The 22,696-nt window shown below is 42.7% G+C and overlaps 2 protein-coding genes across 3 annotated transcripts in view; one reads left to right on the top strand and one right to left on the bottom strand.

Annotated features, from left to right (window-relative positions):
• The first annotated feature begins 235 nt into the window (after window positions 1-235).
• trpv1 (transient receptor potential cation channel, subfamily V, member 1) lies at window positions 236-10,434 on the top strand. The gene is made up of 16 exons (XM_077546867.1): window positions 236-364; window positions 1,838-2,062; window positions 2,779-2,936; window positions 3,011-3,163; window positions 3,323-3,460; window positions 4,467-4,768; window positions 5,872-6,048; window positions 6,126-6,281; window positions 6,355-6,450; window positions 6,532-6,602; window positions 7,441-7,606; window positions 7,686-7,752; window positions 7,881-8,206; window positions 8,265-8,386; window positions 9,735-9,856; window positions 9,961-10,434. The coding sequence occupies exons 2-16, from the start codon at window positions 1,854-1,856 to the stop codon at window positions 10,038-10,040; spliced, it is 2,343 nt and encodes a 780-aa protein (XP_077402993.1). The 5' UTR covers window positions 236-364; window positions 1,838-1,853; the 3' UTR covers window positions 10,041-10,434.
• An 18-nt stretch (window positions 10,435-10,452) lies between these two features.
• The window catches only part of fam222ba (family with sequence similarity 222 member Ba), a 33,564-nt gene continuing 21,320 nt past the window's right edge, over window positions 10,453-22,696 (bottom strand). For both annotated transcript variants that reach the window (XM_077546868.1, XM_077546869.1), the window contains 2 exons: window positions 20,711-20,838; window positions 10,453-14,469 (listed from right to left, as the gene is read on the bottom strand). In XM_077546868.1, the coding sequence (XP_077402994.1) occupies window positions 12,818-14,469; window positions 20,711-20,792 (1,734 nt within the window). In that variant the 5' untranslated portion in view covers window positions 20,793-20,838 and the 3' untranslated portion in view covers window positions 10,453-12,817. The remainder of the gene's footprint in view (window positions 14,470-20,710; window positions 20,839-22,696) is intronic.

Genomic DNA, 22,696 nt, shown 5'->3' with positions numbered 1-22,696 from the left:
AAACGTTTTTGGCGGGAAAAGAGTTAAACACATTGGGCAAAAAAAATATGTGTTAATAGGTTAGATGTACGTTTTTTCTCCTTTTTAGTGTGCTTAGATGTGATGTGTGTGCGTGCGGGCTTGGGTACAGCTGGTCAATACATCCTCATTTCGAGCACTTACAGCTCCACACTAATGTGCTCTGATATTCTCCAGGGCGGGTCCACTCCACCCCCCCCCCCCCCCCATCCCACTCCTCGTGCTCATCTTGTCAGTTACGTTAAGCGAGCATCTTAGGACACAATACACGCCCCAACTGTGATTCCATTTTGTTTTCATGCGAATGAAAACGATCATCTGGAAGCTGAATTTCGGATCCCTTGTGGTAAGTGAAGTCTTTTTTTTTTTTCTTCAAAATATTCAAATTGTTTTTGAGAGTACGTACTGCTATTATTGTTATTGTCTTAATACTTTCTATTAGATACTATCCTATTTATATTTAGCCCCACTCCTCCTCCTCATTTCAGATATAATTATTGCGTGAATGAATGAATAAAACAACAGTAAACAAAGTCAAATCTACTCATAGTGCATTTATGGTTTATGAACGAATGATTACAGATGTAAATTTCGTTACAATGTTTTTTTAATAGCTCGCCGGTTTTAAACCTTGCCCGCTATAATGTTCCTCTAATGCGTCTCTCAGTTTCCGTGCTGAGTCATCTTTTCCTCCCACTTTAAAACAGAAAATGGGAACAAGAATATTACTTCCCATTATTGTTTATAATCGTTTTTTTTTTTTTTTTAATTGTGAAGACAATATATTTTTAACTAGTCTGAGTCATTTTGAAGGATTTTTTCACCCCCATTAATTTGATGTGCTAAAAGAAATTTTTTTTTTTTTTTTAAATATATAAACAAACTCTTTGTTAGTCAGTGGCAGACAAACATCACATGTCTGCTGCAGAGGTGATTCCGTGTGGTCATGGTAACGTCACTGTGCGCTTTTCCCACATTCCACACAAACAATTCAACTTCTTTGTTAAGAACGGCAGAGCATGTATTTTTCGTTTCATTGAAAATCTCAGTCTTGCGAGTTTATCATTTGTCAGTGATGTATACGGTGACTCAGATGTACAAAAATACCCACAAATCTATAGAGGTAGCAAATGGATGCTATCTGCGTTGTGGGTGATTCATTAATGAGTAGGAGTTTCTCTTGTTACAGTTTTTTAAAAGCTGAATATTTAACCACAATGGTCACATGTCCTCCTAATGAAGTGAAAGGGTAAACACTTTTGCCTTTTTGGTGTAGTTAAAATATCCATCCATTATCTATCCATTATCTCACTTCATTATGCGATCACATTTTGATTTCCAAAAAAGAGGCCTCGAGATACATGAATGATACTCAAAGTTTACTAACAGGTGCCGTATACATTGTAACTATTTGAATGTATGGCTCCTCTCTATGGATAGAAACTAAAACAAACAAAAAAAAAATATTTTGGTTGTACTTGACAAAATGAATGAATGATGACATATTGTTAAAAGCCCAAACTTTTTTGCTCTTGCGATATACTTTTTTTTTTTTTTTTTTAAATGGGTGGCGGGAAAGGGGGTATTGAACTCGCATAATGACCATGTCTCCGGTTTGGGAGTGCAGAGCCCTACCAGTGAGCTAAAACCCTGGAGTCTGGACCGCCACATACATTTTTCTTTAAAAAAAAAAAGAAAAAAAAAAGTTTTAATATAATAATAATAATAACACTCGGATAAGTGGCAGGAAATTGATGGATGGAAAATAATAACACGCACACAAAATTCCCCCCAAATTTTTCATTTGTGCTTGTCGCAGACCTCCGGGCGCAGAGATGAAGAAGTCAGGGAAGAGCGACTTCTTTCTGGAGGCTGACGACAGGACAGAGGCTGAGAATTCTCGACGCAACGCGCCAAATCAAGACGTTCTAGGATGCGTTTTAAGTGCGGGTCTCGAAGCACCCAAAGCCCCGATGGACACGGACTACCAGGAGGAAATGGAGGACTCCAAACCTAAAATACGATTCAACCTCAATTTTGACAAGTGAGACTCTCCTTCCTGTCCAACTCATTCACTGCCATTGACGGCTATAGACGTCAAAAATTCATTTGAACTATTTTATGACATTTTTCCCACATATGTTAACAAGAGTGTGAAAACCTAGATTTTTAAAATTGTATTAGAACAGATATAAGAGTAATATAAGAGTAATCATGAATTAACCAGTGAAGTCATGCGATTAATTATGATTAAAAATGCTAATCGCCTGACACCCCTAATTTTGAATAATCTTTTCAATTAAATATTGGAAAAAAATTATTACAATTATTTTTATTTTTTTATTTTTTAAAGAAAAGATTATTAAAAATTAGGGGTGTCCGGTGATAATTTTTTAAAATCGTAATTAATCGCATGACTTCACTAGTTAACTCACGATTAATCACAAATTTTATATCTGTTCTAAATGTACAAAAAAAAATCTAGGGTTTCATACTCTTGTTAACAAAAGTAGAAAAAAATGTTAATCTAATAGAAATAGTTCAAATGAATTTATGACGTCTATAGCCGTCAATGGCAGTGAATGAGTTAAACATCCTCTAAATCCTGTTTTTGTGGTCACTATTGAATGTATTGTTTTTAACAAAACTATAACAATATTCGCCAACATCCGATTTAGTCAACAAAAACTCTCAGAGAGAAAATAACCAACTCGCGAAGCCGCCGTTGCTAACTTGTCCGCCGTGTTGCGTTTCCACCAGGGGGATCCGAGGCGTGGATCAGGACACCAGCAAGAGAAACAGTCGGACCTTTGACATCGACAGGCTGTTTGAAGCGGCGGCCAGCGGCGATGTCGCCAGATTGGAAGGCCTGTCCCTGTACCTGCACCAAAACATGAAGAAACTCACAGACTCACTGTGTGCGTGTGATTGATCGCTCGCCACGATTTTCACGACAACAACAAAAATAACGCGAGTGGGTTTTCTCTTGCAGATCAGTCGTACGGCAAAACTGCCCTGATGAAGGCCCTCCTGCACCTCCGAGATGGCAAAAACCCGACTGTTGAATTATTGTTGGACATCTCAGAGAGGACGGGTGACATAAAAGAGTTTGTCAACGCAGCTTACACTGACAGTTACTATAAAGGTAAATTGGGACTTCCATTTTTGATAGTGCTTCCAAAGCTACTTTGGGCAAACTGTGTACTTCAAATGAAGTCACTGAATGGCTCTGTGACTGGAAACAAACTAAAACCACAATAATAATAAAAAACATACAATTGCTCCTTTGTATATGAATAAACAGGGCAGACGGCACTGCACATCGCAATTGAGCGCAGGAGTCTGAGCTATGTCAAGCTGCTGCTCAGTAAAGGAGCCGACGTCCATGCTAAAGCCTGTGGGAAATTCTTCCAGCCACATGACGGCCCCAACTTCTACTTTGGTGAGTGCGTGAGAAGAGAAACCTGGTAATAGCCTGATTGTTATTTTGGGGTTCATTCAAGAAAGTTCTTCACAATATCAATATGGGACTACAATATGGGACTGCTCCGCGGTGATTTCCTCGGAAAAGGCGGGACATTCTGTACAATACTTTGAGCTGATTGGATGATGCGGCATTTTATGTGCATTTGTTTTGACCAATCATGGCAACGAATGAATATGTCGTCTTCGGATTTTGGTCTGTCTTCGAAAAAAACACAACAAACAACACAAACATCTTTACCAGATAAAAATGCACGAAGCCCCGCTGTTCTACATTCAACAAGAAAAGTGCGAGTAATTCTGCAAGAACAGAATTAATTGCAGCGTCCATTCGTCCATGTTATATTGTTGTTGTTTTGTGTGTGTTTTTTAAATTGTTTTTATTTAACAAATTGAAATGAAAAGCCAAACATGGCAAACATTAAGCAAACAAACATCATCACAGTACACAACAATCTCACAATAAAAGTAAAGGAAGAAAAAAATAATAATAATAAAAAATATATATATGCCAGGGGTCTTAAAATAAGAAATATTAAAAACACCAAAATGAGAAAACTAATTTAAGGTATTGATAGCCTTCTTATTTTTGGAAGTAGAGATGGACTGTAAATATACATCCATCTCTTTCAGAAACAGAAAAAAAAATAGGTTTCGACTTTACACATTTTATTACATTTATGAATCTAAAACTTAGCAAGATATCACAAATACCGCGAGAATTCAGCTTGCAGCGCAAGGTTATGAGAAGAGCGCCCCCCACTGGAGCTTCACGCAAATGACAACTCAGGTTAGGACAGGACTATGGGGCGGGGTACCTGCTCATACCTACGTCATCATACGTCCTTGGCAGCAAGAAGCCACTAGATGGCAGCAAAGACTACGATTGTCTACGCATATTCGTCGGCGCATTTCAACCGCCGTCAAAATACCCCAAGAATCAAGAGTTTCTTTTGTGTCCCCAGGTGAGCTTCCACTGTCCCTGGCAGCATGCACGAATCAGCCTGACGTGGTGGAGTACCTCTTGGACAACGAGCACATGCAAGCGTACGCGAACGCGCCCGACTCTCAGGGCAACACGGTGCTGCACGCCCTGGTGCGCGTGGCGGACAACACCAAGGAGAACACCGACTTATTCATCACCAGCATGTACGACCGCATCCTGACCACCACGGCGAGGCTGAGGCCCAAACTCAATTTGGAGGAGATCGAAAACAACAACGGCCTGACGCCTCTCAAATTGGCTGCCAATACTGGAAAAAGTGGGGTAAGGCTTAACAAAACAAACCAGAGAGTTGTGGTCCAATTCGTCACCCAAATTCAGTTATTTTACACACATCAGTGCAATCAGTGCAACATTAAGGGCATAATATGATGACATTAAGTGCATTGTGCTATATAATCGTTAAAAAAAAAAATATGTACAGTATTTTGTTATCCACTGTAGCCTTATTGTAAACGCAATGACACATGCAAGCAACAATAAATTACAGCACTTTGATATTTTTATATCATCTTTATTAAAAATCTAATTAATAAAATAATCAATTATTATATTTGATTTAAAATAATAAAATGTAACAATACAGTCAACATACTGACAAAAAATAAATTATTTCACGATGGTGGTGTGATTAGCATAATAATAATTATGGATGGGGTTATACCAGGTATTTTTATATTTACTTCAAGGTATCGGTACTCGCAATGACAACCGATACCAGTATTGGCCGCCCTCTTGTGGCTGTTTTACAATCAGGAACTGTTCTAGACATTAGAAAATTGCCATTAATTTCATGCATATTGGGATATACTGTATAGGTCTTTCTTTAAAATTATTGGTCTTTTTTGGGGGGGTGTGGGGTATGTATCAAAAGTACTAGTGGTATCGGTACTTTATGTCAGTTGATTACTCATAACTGGTATAGCAATGAAGTGGTATCGAACATCCCTAACATAAAACAATATTTAAATTATTATTGCCAATAATATAAAATACATTAAATAAAAATAAAATATTTTATAAAAAATAATAATAAAATAGATTTTTTTAATATTTATAAAATAACAATTAACATACAGATGTTTTATTAAAAATGATTATATTTTCTGGATCACCAAAAATTACGGTATTTTACTGGCAGCAGTCATACAGTAAAATACTGTAATCAGTGATAAAAAAATATACTTTAATTAACTGGATATACATTTCCAAGTATAATGCAGATCACTATAAAAAATAAATAAATAAATTCCAGTAGAATTACAGTAAAATCCAATTTTTTAAAAAGTTTTATAGTACAAAAACATTTAATATTCCACATGAATTTGGTGAGCCTTCACAAACATGTCGTGTTTGCCTCTTTGTAGGTTTTCGCACACATCCTCAAGCGCGAGTTCCAGGAGAGCCACACCAAACATTTGTCTCGTAAATTCACCGAGTGGGTTTACGGGCCAGTCCAGAGCTCCTTGTACGACTTGGCCTCAGTGGACTCCGCCGACAACAAGTCGGTCCTGGAAATACTGGTCTACGGCAGTGACATCCCCGTGAGTCCCCCCCCCCCCCGCGTTGAAGTGTATCCACCAGAGTGTGGACTGCTGTTAAGTCGCGCGTGTACCCCCAGAACCGCCATGAGATGCTCCACACGGAACCTCTGCGCCAACTGCTGGAGGACAAGTGGAAGAGGTTTGCGGGCCGAATGTTTTGTCTCAACTTCCTGCTCTACTTCGGGTACCTGCTCATGTTCACGGCGGTGGCTTACAACAGGGAGGATGGAAAGGTGGACGCTGAAAACTGTTTCGGCTCATGTTGCAAATCAAACTTCACTCATGTTTATATTTTCTTGTCTACAGACACCGTTCCCTCTGGAGCACAGCACTATAGGTTACTTGTATCTTTCGGGACAGATACTAATAACGGTGGCAAACCTCTATTTTTTATTTGTGGGGGTACGTAACCTTACATGTGCATTTTCTCGATACATAACATCCTATCGGCCTCAATGTGAATAATCAATCTTTTATTTGTAGTTATTAGATATGAAGAGGAAACGACCAAAGCTGAAGACCTTGCTGATTGATGGATATTATGAAATTCTTTTGTAAGTAACACACTGATCCAATGCAGATGGCCTGTGTGATCATTATGTTATGCTAACGTCATTAGCATTCATTTTCTATGAGGATTATCCTACCTAGACTGTCTGGTTAGCAGCCAAAAGCATATCTAGTGAATACTAAAGGTGGTGAGCAGCAGGCTACTTCCTGGGTCATTGAGGATGGCCAACAACCTTTATTGAGCCAAGGCATTTTTTTAACTCGGCAAAATTTAGTGGCACACAACCAACCACGAGGATTTTTGGTGAACCGAATAAAAATGTCACAAAAAGTGTATAAAGCTAAATGAATGGCAATGAGTGGAAGTGGTCCTTCTAAATGCAGCTCCAGGTTTTTTTTTTCTCTCTCTCGGGGGGTTAAAGTGGGGCTTGACCTAGCGTGGCTAAGGAAATAATGTATACATAATAGAGTATCAATTTCTGATGGACTATAGCACCCCCTAGTGACAGAGTGGTGGTTCTGCCTGTTACAATAATGTCAAAAATGATATTTTTCTGACCATTTAAGTGATACTAATTTCATTTCCTAGGACACACTTGATGATCTATAACGACTTGGAAATCACCTGATTAGACCCATGCTCATTATAAAGTTTGACTGCCCTAAATTATTTACCAAAATGTTTTTTTTGTTTCTGTCATGTTTAACATACGTATATGGCAGCTCTTCTACCAAAATATTTTTGAACGTCAACGATGCAGTGCCTCAGACATAAAATAAATAAATACCGCTTTTGTCCACATGAGGTCGCCATAATCAACATAAACGGAAAATTCCTTAGTGTTGCTATTAATGTCTACAATATTCCGTGGCCATTTCCAGCTTTGTGCAGGCCATCCTGTTCCTGGCCGCCGCCGGCCTCTATCTCTTTGGGAGACAAGAGTATCTGGGCTTCCTGGTGTTGTGTCTTGCTCTCAGCTGGGTCAACCTGCTCTACTTTGCGCGGGGCAGCAAACACATGGGCATCTACAGCGTCATGATACAGAAGGTACGTCAAGTACAGTACTGCAAATCCCCTCGTCGGCCATTTTGGATCCTTGAGGCTCGATGGCTTTGGCTCTTCGCAGATGATCCTCAGCGATATCCTCCGCTTCCTGTTTGTCTACGTCGTCTTCCTCTTTGGATTCTCAGCAGGTAAGGCTACTTACTCTTCCATACACTTTCTTTTTAAGAATAAAACCGTTCATTTTGATAAACACTTGGGCCTGTATCGTAACACTTTTGTCCTAATCTCATGGTTGACATCGTATCATCTGTCGCAGCTGTAGTCACGCTGCTCAATGAGCCCCCCGTGAAAAACACCACCAATAAGAAGGGCCGCCTCTTCGGACCGCTCTACCCCGACTCCGAGTGCATCAAGCCCACCTTCCGCAACATCTCCTACACCACGCTGCAGCTCTTCAAGTTCACCATCGGCATGGGTGACATGGAGTTCACCGACCACTACCAGTACAAGGAGGTCTTCTACATGCTGCTCATCTTCTACATCATCCTCACTTACATCCTGCTGTTCAACATGCTCATCGCCCTCATGAACCGCACCGTGGAGAAGATCACCATGGAGAGCGCGAGCATCTGGAAGCTACAGGTCAGCCACACCGTCGGTGGCCTCAGCAACTCTGCGTTGACGTCTTTTGTTTTGATAGAGGGCCATCACCATCATGGATATGGAGAAAAGGCTGCCGTTCTTTATGAGGAAGCGGCTCCGCTGTGGGGTGGACAAAAATCTGGGCACACCTTCTGAACAAGATTGCCGTCGCTGTTTCAGGTCAGATTCATTTTGTGATGAAGAAACACTTGAATTCATATAGGATAGATTCCACAGGAACAGGCTAGAAAACAATGATTCAGATGACATTATTTGTTGCTAAAAGCTATTAGATGAAAAAAAAAAAAAACATAAGGAAGGGGGTGGAGGGGAAAAACAAGGCTCAATTTATGACCCTTTAAAAGGGGGCAAAGAATGAACCTGGAAAAAAAACTCATGATAATTTGACAAGCATGAAACATATTTTACATACAGTATATATTTTGGAGGGGATAAAATAGCTGATGTCCAAATTGACAAGTGGTTAGCACGTGTGGCTAACAATTCTCAGGTTTGACGTGCGAACCACTTTGCAGCAACTTCTGCATACTGTTTGCATGTTTTGCAAGTTTGTCCAGGTACTCCAGTTTACTCCCACATTCTAAAAACATGCATGTCAACCCTCCTGTTATGCTGCAGGTCAAATTGACCTTGTTGGAAAGTCTAGGAGAAAAATGTTAACATTATTATTATTATTTATTTATTTTTTTAAATATTTAAAACATTGTATTGTGTCATGTGATATTTTTTTATGATTAAATATTTAACTGGGTCACATTGACCCATGAATATTGTTAAGAAACAACAGGAGGGTCAAGTTAGATTCAAATTATAGGCGTAAATGTGAATATTGTGCCTTATTTTGACTATACAGTGAGTTTCGCCAGATATCCCACACTAAAGCTTTATCCATAAATTTTCATAGGTCTTGTATTTATTAGGGTCACGGTGAGCCAGTCAGTTACAATGAGTGCTTTTATTTTTTTATGAACCTGAGTTCGAGATGTTAACTTAAAAAGGTTGGAGCCTATCTTGATTACTGTCATGTACAGTATGTGCGGCCCCATGAGGCAACGTACCCCAAAATAATGTTGACAAAACGCGTGAAAACGTTTTTTCTGTTGTGTAGACTAATGGCTGTCAATCATTGCCGCATGTATGGGGAATTCGCGCCCCCTTGTGGAGACTGGAGAAGCACAAACAAAGCCAAATTATTACACGTAGATTAGTTCCTTTCAGGTGTTTTTAAAAAAAAAAAAATTCCCTTGATTCTTATTTTGATATACTGTTGCTGTATTTATTTATATTCAAGCAAACTATTAGATTCACTCGTATGTTTCATTGGCTTAAAATGAGAACTGTAAAACACACATGCTAGCTAGCTACTTGCCCCAAATAAATCACACATTTACCTGTTGCAGCCGTGTCGATCAATATTGAAAAGTCGATTGCATCTTGTGATGCTGTCGTCAATAGCAACAACTGGCCTCTAGTCTAATTGGGGCATGTATCCTCCTGTCATTGTCAGAGTGGAGGAAGTCAACTGGAACAAATGGAACATCCACCTGAGCAAAATCCATGAGGAGCCCGGCTACTGGGACCGAAGGCGACGGCTGACGTCAGACAACACATCGATTCGGATAAACAGAGGTGCACAAAAACAAATGTTGCGACATTTTGTTTCGTGTGGTGAGATTTTTCCAACGTCGAAGATGATGACTAGTTTTCTCCTGCAATTTTTCTTTGCTCCACAGGGAGGAGCTGGAGAGGTTTATTTGGAGAGAGCAGAAGAGGACCACAAGCCGCCACTGAGATGAGCAACTTTCCAGCATGAATACACAGGAAATTGACAGATCTGTAAATGTGACTTGATTTAAAAAGACAATAGCTGGAAAATAACAGCAGCTAGTGTTTTAGTTTGCATGTAACAATGCAAATCCTTCATTTCAAATAGGCTAATTGTATACAATAGCTTAGTTGGAGTTGCACTGTGATCATCATCGGTGATCACAAAGGTCTTGACCCCAGCTTTTATTGCAAGTTCCATTTCATCACAGCCAGACAAGCTTAATCTAACAATGGCGTGAGACTGTTGCCACAATTAGTGTGACCAAAAAAAAAGGAAAAAAAAATCACATTTGGTGCCTACAATTGAGTGCAATACTTGTATACTGAATATGTCATGCCATTGATCTTGTTTGTAAATAAATACACCATATATGTCCACACAGTGGCTCAGACCCATGTGAAAGCATAAATTAGAATTTTATTTTATTATTACAATATTACAAAAAGAGTAGCACAACTCTCACGCGCTTGCTTCTTATTCGTCTTGAAAGATGACAAAAGATAGGCTATGGACCTTCTTCCTTTTCACAGCAACAGAACAGGAGGTGAGGGGGCGGGGGGGTGGGCTTAAATAATAAGCAAATCAAGTATTATAAATAGTCACAACTGCAAAACTGAAGCTTTGAAACTGGGGGGAGGATGTTACAGCTCAGTAACTACACATTTCTAAAATATACGGTATAATTAACATATCATTGTTTTTCTTGCTTCCCAAAACAAATATCAAGGAATTGCTCTGTCTAGTCAGTACAATTTAATAATAATAATAATAAAAAAAAAGGACCAGGGAGGGGGGAAAAAAACAAAACAAAACCAAAGCAAAACCGCTGTGTCTGTGTATTCTTACCATCTTCCTTCTCCTTATTATTTGGGGTTTTTCATTAAAACCATGCTCAAGGAAAGTCCAAGGACCAAACAATTAAGGCTTCTTAGGGGTTGGTAGGTGAACAAAACATGGGCGTCATCGTCATCTCACACGCACGCACGCACACATGACCCAGCAACACTCACACAATCATTAAAGTTTAAATGTTACAGTAGTCTAGTAGGTAAGCCAGTGTACAATAAAATAAACAATGCGTTTGCTGTTTCCGTCCGTGTCATCTTGCAAGTGATCAATTTGGTCTTCACATCACAATCAGTAGCAAACCGCGCTTTCACTCGGGATTCCAACCGCGCTGAGTTTGAGCCCACGTGACATTAGTGACACGGTGTGCTGCTCACGTCTATTGTATCGCCTTTAACACGAATCATCGCCACATTCAAGTAAGACATTTGTCAGCGTTACGGGGGGGGGGGGGGGGTCAATGCTTTGTAAAAGAAAATGGCGCCTCTCCCTAATACAGTGCTCAATATAAATGGCTACACGACCTTTGGAAAGGAAGTCAACCATAAACATTTCTTGACAATAACATGTTATTGTGTGGAATATGAGTTAAGCAGCAAAATCCAACTGTTTTGTTTTTATCTATCTCAGGGGGCGGCCATTTTGCCACTTGCTGTCGCCTGAAGATGACATCACAGTTGCTCAGCCAATCACAGCTCACCTGTTTGTTTGTTTTTAAGCCGAGCTGTGATTGGTTGTTACCTGTCATTTTCCACTCGACAGCATGTGGCAAAATGGCCGACTTTCTGATATTGTTAAAAAAAAAAAATAAATGCTGGATTTTGCTGCTTAACTCATATTCCATAACGCAATATTAACTAGAATACCGTATTTAGACTCGTGGGGATGCACTGAACATATTATTGTGAAGAATTTTTTGGGGGTTGACTTTTTTTATTATTATTTATTATTAAATATTTTGTGCTAATCTACTGCTAGATTTCCTATGGCGTATACTCCATCCATCCATCGTCAATAGGAGGATGAAAATGGGAGTTTTGTAACACATTTTTCGGGAGTGTTCTCATTTACGTTGAGCGCTGTAGAAAGTCTTCGTTTGACTCCGGCCATCTTATGACCTTTCTGCTCAAAACTTTTCACAGCCGAAGCCTCCCCCGGCCTGGCCGCTAAGTTTTTTTTGTTTTTTTTCTTTAACACCTGAATTCATTTTGCAGCATTTAAAGCAGGACAGAGCACGTCGCCTCGGCAACAGGTGCGCTCCCTGCTGGGTCCTTGCTATGTACAAACAACCTGATTGCGTTTGTCTGTACGTGACAGTAAGGAATCAAGTTTCAATAGTCCTATTACACAAATAAATAATGACATCTGAAAATAGTAAAAACTCTGCGTACATACTCACACACACACACATTTCTGGCTGCTGTTTCAAACAAGATTATTACACACAGAAAAAGTCTTTCCTTGTCTTTAAGTTCCTCACAGCAAATCCGACAAAAGATGTTGCCACTTTTTTTTTTTTTTTTTTTTGCCGGCGAGGAATTGACTTGTATTGGCGCTTGAGAAGGCCTTACAAACGTTGAACTAACACAGGATCTGTGGAGACCCAGGCACACGCACCTGTATGTATGGTGGAGCAAAAAGCAGGAATGACACACAGTAGACGCGTGAACACGCTTGGGAACATGATTCCTAAATGTTCCAGGTAGAAGCATTAAAAAAAAAATAAAATAAATTGATCACTTGCAAGATTTATAACAAAAAAAAACCTACTGTTCTTCATGAATTAAATATATTCATATACCCTTTTTAAGATTTGCAGTTTTGTCAAGTTATCCTGTTTTCTTAAGACTAAACAAACGGGGGAAAAAAAAAAGGGGGGGGGGGTGTCTGATAACTTTCGGAGACAAGGCCATAGCTTATCTGTACCCTGGATGCTGGATGAGAGCGCTTCTACCATCCGCCACCTCCGGCCCCACCCTGCTCACAGGGGGCCTGTGCATCTTGCCCATTAACCCCAGATTCTGATCGCGGAAGTAGGGAGTCTGGAAGTCCCCACCCATGTAATCTGCGCTTTGCATCAGATTAGTCTGGGCAGAGGAGGTGGAGGAGCTTGCCGGTAGCCTATAATGAGGCGCCCCCGGGGGCCCGCATTCGAGTGCGGCGCACCCCCCCGGGACCGCCCCGTGGAATGGCATGGCTACATCCTGAGAGCCGGAGCTGTCACTGTTGGGTGTGGGGAGGATGCTGCTGTTCCAAATGTGGGATTGGAAGTAGGGACCGTTTGGGTAGTGGGCCACGGGGCCCGGCATGCAGTTGTTGTTGACGGGCGGAGAGGGGGTGGGCCTCTCTATAGGGGGCTTCAGCATGTACGGCTGCCCCACGCACATATCTGCAGGGTAGTTCAGTCCCTTAAAGTGGAAGGTGGCGTCCCTGCTAGGTTGCTTGCAACCGTTGGGAATTTGGGGCACGTGGGTCAACTGATGCGGATTCCAAGAGCACATCTTCTGGTGTTGGGGGTTAGCTTGCAACTGCTGATTGGGTTTTGGGTGCAGGTGCTGCTGAGGGTGCTGTTGCTGCTTGAGATCGGTGTGGTTGGAAGGCAAGTGGTTCATGGTCACGCTGGGTAAAGGGTGGGCCCCCACCGGGATGGTTGCTTTCTCTTGAGGGCCGAGGATGCAGTTGTGCGGGGGGAAACCGCCAGCGGGGTTGTGGTGCATGGCGACCCTGGAGCAAGCGCTGATAAGCAGGTTGCGACTGATGGGGCTGGGGTTGGCGATCTGGCCCTCGCACATGGAAGCCGATCCGGCGCCTTGGGCCCGAGCTTGGCAGAATTGGTTGATCTGGTGCACGATTGTGCTCAGGTCGGGCTGGCGGCCCTGGTGCAGCCCCGTGGCCATGGGGAGTGGAATGGTTGAGGTAGAGACGGTCACGTTCGGTGGTGCGTCGCCATCTGGCAGCTTTCGGTTCCCTTCCTGGAACTGCTGCTGAAGGTGCTGCTGCTGCTGCTGCTGCTGGAGGAGGACAGCAGAAGGGACCTGCGGGTGGCCGAGGGCCGGGTGCAGTCTAGGTGGGCCCTGAGAGTGCTGGGTGACGGGGAGAGCATGTCTGAGGCTCTGCTGCGGAGCCAGTGGCATCTGTAGAGTCTGAGGTGCGTCCTGGGCTAAGCTCTGCTGAGGTTGGGGAAGGTTGGGCAGAGTCTGGTGGCGCGGGTTTAAAGTGCTGGTCGAAGTCACTTGGTAGGGGCCCCTCAGGTGGTTCATGATGACTTCGGGGTGAAAGCGAGCCCGGCCGCCGGCGAAATCTTTGAGGATGCCCTTGACGGCGGGCACCTTGACGACGGCGAGGAGGCCAGTCTTGGCGCTGGCCTGAGACGAAGGGTAAGGACTGTAGCGCTGGCCCGAGGTGTCCAGACCGTTGACGGTACGCCGGACGTGATTCCGTTGCGGGACTTTGACACTGTTGGGAAATATTTTGATGGTCAGGGGGTTGTTGGCAACTTTCTTAGCATAGGCATCCAATTCTGCAGGGGTTGGGAATGGAGTAGATCTCATCCTTTGTGTGGTGTCCCCTATGATGGAAAAAAAGAGAGGGAAAAAATATCAGCGAGTGGAAAAGCTGTTATTTAAGAAGAAATGTTTGGTGTTTTTAATTCATTTTTGACGCCTTGAAAAATAATTAAAACCAATTAAATTTCAAAACGAAATCAAAACTAACTAAAATGAAAAATTCCAAAACTATAATAACCCTGTTTCTTACTAAAGTCTTCCTACAGCGAATCAATTGAATTAAGATAAGATAAGATAAGATCCACTGATTGTCACACCCATCTAAGTGGGGCGAAATTTGTTCTCCGCATTTGACCCATCCCCTGAGGGAGCGGTGAGCAGCAGCAGCGCCGCGCTCGGGAATCATGTGGTGATCTAACCTCCCAATTCCAACCCTTAATGCTGGGTGTCAAGCAGAGTGGCAATCGGTCCCATTTTTATAGTCTTTGGTATGACCCGGCCGGGAATCGAACCCACGACCTCCCAGTCTCAGGGCGGACACTCTAACCACTCGGCCACTGAGCTGAGTTAAAAATGAGGAACGCTTCACGAATTTGCGTGTCATTGTCAATTGTGCTTTTTCTTACTACAGTCTTTCTACAGCTAATCAGTAGAATTTGTTTTTTCTTACTACAGTCTGACTACAGCTAATATGTTGAATTTTGCTCATCTGGAGAGGAAGCTGTGGAGAAAAAAAATTGACGTGCTAGAAAAAAAAATACTGCAATTTTGGAATAGGCATACAAAATTTAGTTTAATTCAGTAACTCAACATAATTAAGAGAAAAAAAAATTCCCGTCCTACATATTTAACTCTTTGACTGCCAAAAACGTTAAATAACGTTTAGTAAAATCCTATGGAAGAGTGCCAAAGACGTTAAGACGTTTTTTCAAAACAGAGGTGAAACTAACCAGTTTCTATTGTTGATTACTAAAAAACGGAATAAGGTAGAAACAAACTTTTTTTTCTGATGAAAGATGAGAGTCCAATCTTTCATTTGGTAGTATGTGTGTTTCCATAGTCCAAACACATAATTTTCTATGGACCTTGAAAGATCAGTCAAAATGCTTAAATCGGCTGGCACTGGCGACATCCCGTTTCTGAAAACGTCTGGCAGTCAAAGAGTTAAGGATACCCTGCCGCTTTTTTTTTTAGGGGAACCATCCTGGTAGCTTTTTGTGTCGCATTTACCCGGGCTGAGGTAAAAAGTGGCTACGTGGCAATGACGCTCCCCCGTGGCTGCGTCGGGGAGAAGGAAAACAACGCGGCGAGCGCGACATGACAGCAGACGAGTAATCAGACAGGCTCTGATCTGCGGGGAGACTTTGCCGGCTCCTGTTCGCAGACATTTGTTACACCTGCTAAGCATCCGGGCTAAATTTAACCTCCCAAAGTGACAGTGTGAACATGACGGTGTTTGTACCTGACTGAGTGTGAAGGCGGTTCATTTATGAACGCATTTTAAATTGATTTTTTTTTTTTTTTTTTTAAAGAAAAAGATCATGTAAGATGTTTGCTAATGTGTTGTGTTTTCTGTCTGGATGCCCCTGTTTACATTCTTAATGTCAAAGTTGAGGAAACAAAACAACACATTGTCACATTACGGACAGCGTGCGACTTGATTAAATGGTATTGGATATGGAACGATTTCAATTGGTACGACATAAGTCTCCATGTAAACCCGGCTTGTGCTTCATGCTGGAATGATGCCAGCATCACCCTGGCAGGCGCCGCAGTGGAAAATGAAGTCATTAGATCAGCAGTTAACCATTCTAAACTGTAGCAAGGCAAATTGAAGTGAAGCGACTTTACATTTATTACTATTAGACTGGCCTTTTCGGTTAATGGAACGTAGATAGCGAAAGCAGTTTACAGCGAGTTGATGGAGCAGCAATGTGAAAGGTCTCAGTTGCTGGCAGCAACTCTTGGCTGTTCCACTCTCACAGTGAGCTGACGAGGCTTGAGGGATGAGGCACGGGAGCTCGGAACCGTCTGCACCGGCCAACTGTGCCAACTGGCTAATTAATTCCCCTTTTATTTGGGAATGGGAAACAATGGGCAGCAATGTGCAGGGCCTGCATAGGGCGGCACACGGGCTGGGGGGGGGGGGCTGCTGCTGTGACTTAAATGTCCAGCCCGCTGATGGCAGCCTCATTAATGCCGGGGTCCGGGCCAAGGCGCTAGAGCCGACACCCGCCATCACGTAGGCCTGAGACGTGTCACTGAATAAACGCCAGCGTAAGCAAACGCGGACAGACGCGCACACACAAGGCGAGGATGGACTTCACCTGTCAACCACTGCTAATGATAAATGACCTTTGTGACATCAAAGCTGACTGCAGAAAGACTAAATGGTATTCACATTATTCACAGTGTCAACATACAGAACATACCGGACTTGGCAATAAAACCCAAATTAGACGTGAAAAAGCAAACTCAATGCTGCCACTGTAGTTACCATCTTTTTATTGCTTACAAAAAAAAGGATGTTTTTTTTTTTTTTTGGTTTGTATTCCTTTTTGTATCAGACATACAAGATGTCTGGACTGGACTAGACTGGACTGGACTGGACTGGTCTCACAAGATTTCTCACGAGAATCTGGAATATGAATTAAAGAGATATGCGACTCATTGAGCCATTTTCAACCATAAGGAGATCATATTTTGTCTATAATTAATGTGATGAATTCCTTATTTTTAATGAACAATTAATAACTTTAAAAATACATTTTGCCAAGTGCTGAAGATGACATCACCTGTGCTTAGGAAACAGGTAACGACCAATCATGGCCAAAGCCAGAAAACAAGGTGAGCCATGATTGGTCGTTACCTGTTTCCGGAGCACAGGTGATGTCATCTTCAGTCTACAGGAAGTGGAAAAATGTGTTTTTAAAGGTATTAATTGTACATGAAAAATAATGAAGTCATCAAATTAATTCTGGATAAAATATTAACTTACTGCTGAAAATGGCTGAATGAGTCAAGTATCCCTTTTATAAGCAGCAAAATGCACCCATTTTTATCCATTTCAGGGGGCGGCCATTTTGCCATTTGTTGTCGAATGACTCATCTTGCGAATGTCACATGACCAAACTCGGTGAGCAATGATTGGTTGTTATCGGAGCCCTGAGCCGCTGTGATGTCATTTTCAGTCGACAGCAAGGAGCAAAATGGCCGCCCCCCTCTGAGATAGATAAAAACAAGTGGATTTTGCTGCTTAATTCATATTCCAGAAACGCAATATTAATCAGAAGGCCGTGTTTAGATTAATGGGGGCGCATACAACGTACTATTGTAAAGAAAATTTATGGGTTGACTTCTTTGGCCAAACATTTTAAACAATGAAAAGAAAAAAGGCCAAAATGTTGACGCTTAATGTTGCTTATTAGCATTTTAACCTTGACCTCAAACCTGGATTAATTGAAAGGCTTAAAGTATCAAGGGAGGGTTAATGAGGATATGAGTGAAGTTTGCTGGTGGCGACGGGCGCATCATCTAAGATCTCCAACTAAGCACCTTCTCCAACAGAGAGCAGGGGAAAGGGGCCCGTTTGGCCATGTGTTAATTACGCCGCTGTTGGCACACAAGTGCACAGTCAGCAGGCTCTAATTAGGGCTTCTTTTATTCAAACTACTGTTTTTATTGAACATGGTTTAAGCGGCGGGGGGCCGGGGCGCTCCCGCTGCTGTAAATTGCAAATTTCCACTCAGGAAATTGAGTCTGAAGCTTCAGCGTCGAATTAAGACTGTTGAATTCGGTTAGACGCATGTGGCCCCGCCTCCTTCAAAAGCAGCTGAACGCAGCATGTCATGCTGACGAGGCCAGAGCCGGAAGACATTCAGAGAGGAAAATAACATAAGGAGCAGGAGAAAGATGGCTGCTTTTGATCTCTGTGAGATGCAAAAAAAAAAAACAATAAAAATCTGCCCAGTGGCCTCGCCAGGCTCCGTGTTTGTTCTGCTTGGAAGAATGGAGGACCAGGGGCCATTTCCTGGTATTTGAGACATCCTGCCGGCAGGATGAGCCCTCGTAGAGACCCCCGTTGTATCTTTGTGCACCTGATATACTCCTCGGACTCCCTTTGCTTTTCACAGCCATCATCTGCGAAACAGGCACTCCCCGATGATAAATAGAGCAGCTGCTCCGGAGCCTTGCCTCTGACAGCAACCTGCTAGCTCGTAACTTTTAAAACGACTTCTCTTATGCACAGACGGCAAAGCGCAGCGAGCTCGGTGGTCTGGAGATATTGGCAAAAAATAGAGGGAAGGGGAAAGTGTGAAAGACAAAATCCAGGCCTCTGCGGGATTATAGCGGAAGGATAGTGCTCAAATGGCAACAAAAATAGGAGCTCATTAAGTTAATTTCAAGTGACGGCTAACTCGGTGTGGTTAAGCAGATGTTCCAGGCCAGGAATGTCAAAGCCCTGTCGCAAAATGATTGAAGTCTAAATGATTCCCGCATTTTTTGAAGCATGACTACTAATGATACTTTTAACTCATTCACTCAGGGACATTTTCACTGAAGCAACCCCCTTCGCTCTGTTTTACGGAATTTTGACAGATTTTGCCACGTCCACAGAATATTCTGTTCTATTGCTATAAAAACATGGAAACTGCCAAAAGAATGATTAGAGTCTCTTCTAAGTATATTTATATCGTTTTCCGTTTTGCAGCCATTAGCATTAGAATATAGCTAAGTTTCATCATTATTCGCATACCTGTTGAAAACAATGGCAAAAAGAGCTTGTTGCAAAATGGCCCTGGCTGATCTCTTATACTCTGTTGCCACCTGCTGGCCAGTTTTTGTAATAGCTACATTGCTTTAAGCGACTTCTTCATGTCAGAAGCTGCATCAAAGGCTTCCGTATGCTCTAGCATAAATAAATAAAAAAACTATAAATACGTTTTTGGGAGTCAAGGACAAAGTATTAAAAAACGTATTTATATGTTTTTGGGTTTGAATTAGTTAAAAGCACAAGCCGGACAGACAGTATGAGAAATATGATGATGGGATAAAAAAAATGGCTTGGAATTACACATCCAAGACCAAAAACATACTGTGAGAAGCACAGCACCGAAAGGGACGGAAAAAAAACAAAGCGAATTTCATTTTCGCCCCCTGAGTTTGGATGCATCTTGGTGAGCGGCACAAAAGGGGTTAGCGGGGAAAAGAGTCCTGCTGGTGGCGGCACCATGTCACAAGCCCGCCTGAGTGAGGCAACAGACGCTGGCACTTAGCAGACTCCCTCGTGCTTGCTGATCTCCCAGGGGGTTGGCTGATTACGGGGATTGTGAAATTACAGTCCTGATGAGCTGGAGCTTTTTGCGACCAAAAAAGTGCCATATAAATGGGTCACGCTGAGTTTTTACTGAAGGGGGAAAAAAAGGAAGCGAGGTATTTTTTTGGGGATTGAATGGAGCACGGCGTGAGCTGTAATCCATGTCTGACAAGCGACTGATTTATGTGGGTGATTTGAAAAGCTACAGTTTCTTTATGATTGGGATTAACGAAGCTAAGGCCATGCCCATGAAAACACAGGTGTTATTTTGACAAAATGCAAATCAATTAGGTTTGTCCTCTAGCTGTATAATGGGAATGTAACTACTTTTTGGCATGTAATGTAACTAATTCTTGGCTTGTATTGGTAACTACACTACAGTAGCAAACTGTTCTCCTTCTCATTTTATAGTCGTGAATGATAAGAGCCAACCAATATTTTTCGAGCCTGATATTGAATACTGATAACAGATTAATCAGACGATCAATAAAAAAAAAATATATAATGTATTTGAATGTGTGTCATATTCATGTTTGATATAACATGCACAATGTTTATTATTATTATTATTATTATTTTAACAAACCATGACTACAGGTGTGTCAGATAGTGACATCACGGTCAATTCCTTGCACAGCTTTCATTTCCCACCTAAGTATTGCTTTTGTTTTGAAAGTAAAAATAATATAATATAAAATATAAAAATAAAAACAATCTGCAAACATCAGCCATTTGGCTGCTTATTGTGGCCGATGTCTGAACTTCTGATAATCGGCCGATTAATCGGTCGGACCCTAGACTGACTGACTTGGGAAACACATTTCACAACACTCAACATTTGCTCTATTTGTGTAAAAAAAAAAAATTCCACGGTTCGAATCATGAACCAGGCTGCTTACTGGCATGGGTCTACGTATGCTGGCACGTTTCGGAACAGACTGGCCTGCTGTGTGGGATGATGCTGCTGGTCGTTCATCACTACTTACATTTCTGAAGTCCAGTGTTCATCTGCGTGTGGGGGAGAAGCTGGAGGGGGAGGTCACCTGGCCCTGGCAGACAGGCCAGCATTTCACACGGACGCTAATGCAACATGGGGCACGCACTTCTCCTCACACTGTGGAAAGGAAGCAAAAAAAAAAAAGAAAGAAAAAAGTGGGTGTTGGTTAGCAATCGAAGCAGTGCTGATTAAAAGAACTTATCCCCACAGGCAGACACCTTGGGAAGTCTGTTGAATTACACACTGATTCGCACCTGGAGCGTCAGCGTAAGGTGACATTTGATGCTGTTAACAACTTGAATTAAACATCAAACCTCTGAAGTAAAATGAGCCTGAGGGGTTAGCAGGCTTTAATGGAGTCCCTCTACTTCCTCGCCCTACATGTCCGTCTGCTTGTAAGACCCGCCCGTCTACCTGCACTTTACCTCTTCCTTCCCGCGAGAACACCCGCATTGCAAATTGATGAGTCGCATACATTTGAAAAGGGACACACTCGAGACGCCCGATGCTGACAAGCTCATCTCTTATCAATACCGCGGGTCGGCGTTTGTTTTGGAGACATTAGACAAGGGAGCCCCGGGTCCAGGATGGAGTGAAAAGAAATGAATAAATGAGGCTACAGCTCCAATAAATGCCTGCCACTTTGCGCAATAACCCTGATGTAATAGAGAGGGAGAAAACGTTAGCCATGCTCCACTTGGCTGACTGCTGGATTCCAAACAACACAGATGCTTGCTTAATCAGCACTAAAGAACAGTCAGGGAGCAAATTAAGTCTAAAGAGTTGGTGCCCTCTCTCCTTTTACTGCATGGCATCAACCGAGTGTGGCAAGTGTGTGCAGACAAAACACGGTCTTATGAGGGAGGCAATTACGCACAAAACAACCTTGGCATGCCTGTGATGGCTTAAAGGTGTCTCTCCCTCCTGCAGGGAAAAAGAGACAAGTATAGGAAAGGGTGACAAAGTGAGACAGGGAGGTGGAAAGATAGAAAGGGCAGGTGGCAGGTTTGGGGTGTGGGGGGGGGGGGGGCAGTGAACTCGCTTTAAAAAGCAGGAGCTCAAAAAGGTCAGGACGACAGCTCATTTAAATCCTCCTGGCGAGAGGAGGGGAAAAAAACAAGCCTTAATGAAGCTGCCACTTTTTACACAGATACCTGAGAGCGTTGCACCTTGGGGTGCTGCAGGGACACGGTGGCAGTGTTGGTAAGGAGAAAAAAAAAAAAGAGGCTAGATTGGTGGGTGTCAAGTGATAGATGTGTTTGTTTGACGCTGCATGCACAAAGATTTCTGATTTACAGCCCCGGACCACCATATGGCAGCAATCCCTGCTCTCGATTCACTGTGTCACCCTGCATTAACTTTAATTGGTCTGATATGTTATTCCCCCCCCCCCACCCCCACCCCACACACACAGCCTTGGAAGGAGTTTAGGTACACAGCGCCTTGATGTCAGTAGGCAGGATTTCCAGCTCTCATTTATCGGGGTGCCAAGATTTCCCATAAAGATAACAGCAATCTCTCTGACAACAAGCAGCGCCCGGGTTGGAAGAAAAACACGTATCAAATACAGCGCCGCCTTTGCCTGGGCTTCCAAAGCCCAAAACGGTGACAAGCCGCTTTTGATTGATGCCGCGGGAAATAAAATGCCAGCGTAAGGCAGCACTGAGTCTGTTAAAAGGACACGCAGACGCCGGCCCACTACAGGCGAGAAACAGCCACTAGGCCATCAGTCCACCCCCTTCCTGTCTCCCCCACAGCGCCCCTGAATGTCAGAAAACGCTGCAGTGGGGAGCGGCGGCGGCAAAGGTCAGCCTATGGTAATGCCCCAGCTGACACGCCGCCTTACAGCGCTGGGTGAGGAGGGAGGGGGGGGGGAAAGCCAGCCGTCAGGATCAGCACCACTGCCTCAGCAACTCGGACATTTACATGTGGATCTACTCCATGTCACATTTCCACCGAGCCCTTCCTGTATCAG

The sequence above is a fragment of the Vanacampus margaritifer genome, chromosome 16 (assembly GCF_051991255.1).
Source record: "Vanacampus margaritifer isolate UIUO_Vmar chromosome 16, RoL_Vmar_1.0, whole genome shotgun sequence".
Taxonomy (NCBI): domain Eukaryota; kingdom Metazoa; phylum Chordata; class Actinopteri; order Syngnathiformes; family Syngnathidae; genus Vanacampus; species Vanacampus margaritifer.
Note: the sequence above shows the minus strand (reverse complement) of the source record. Positions and strands in the feature narration are given on the sequence as shown.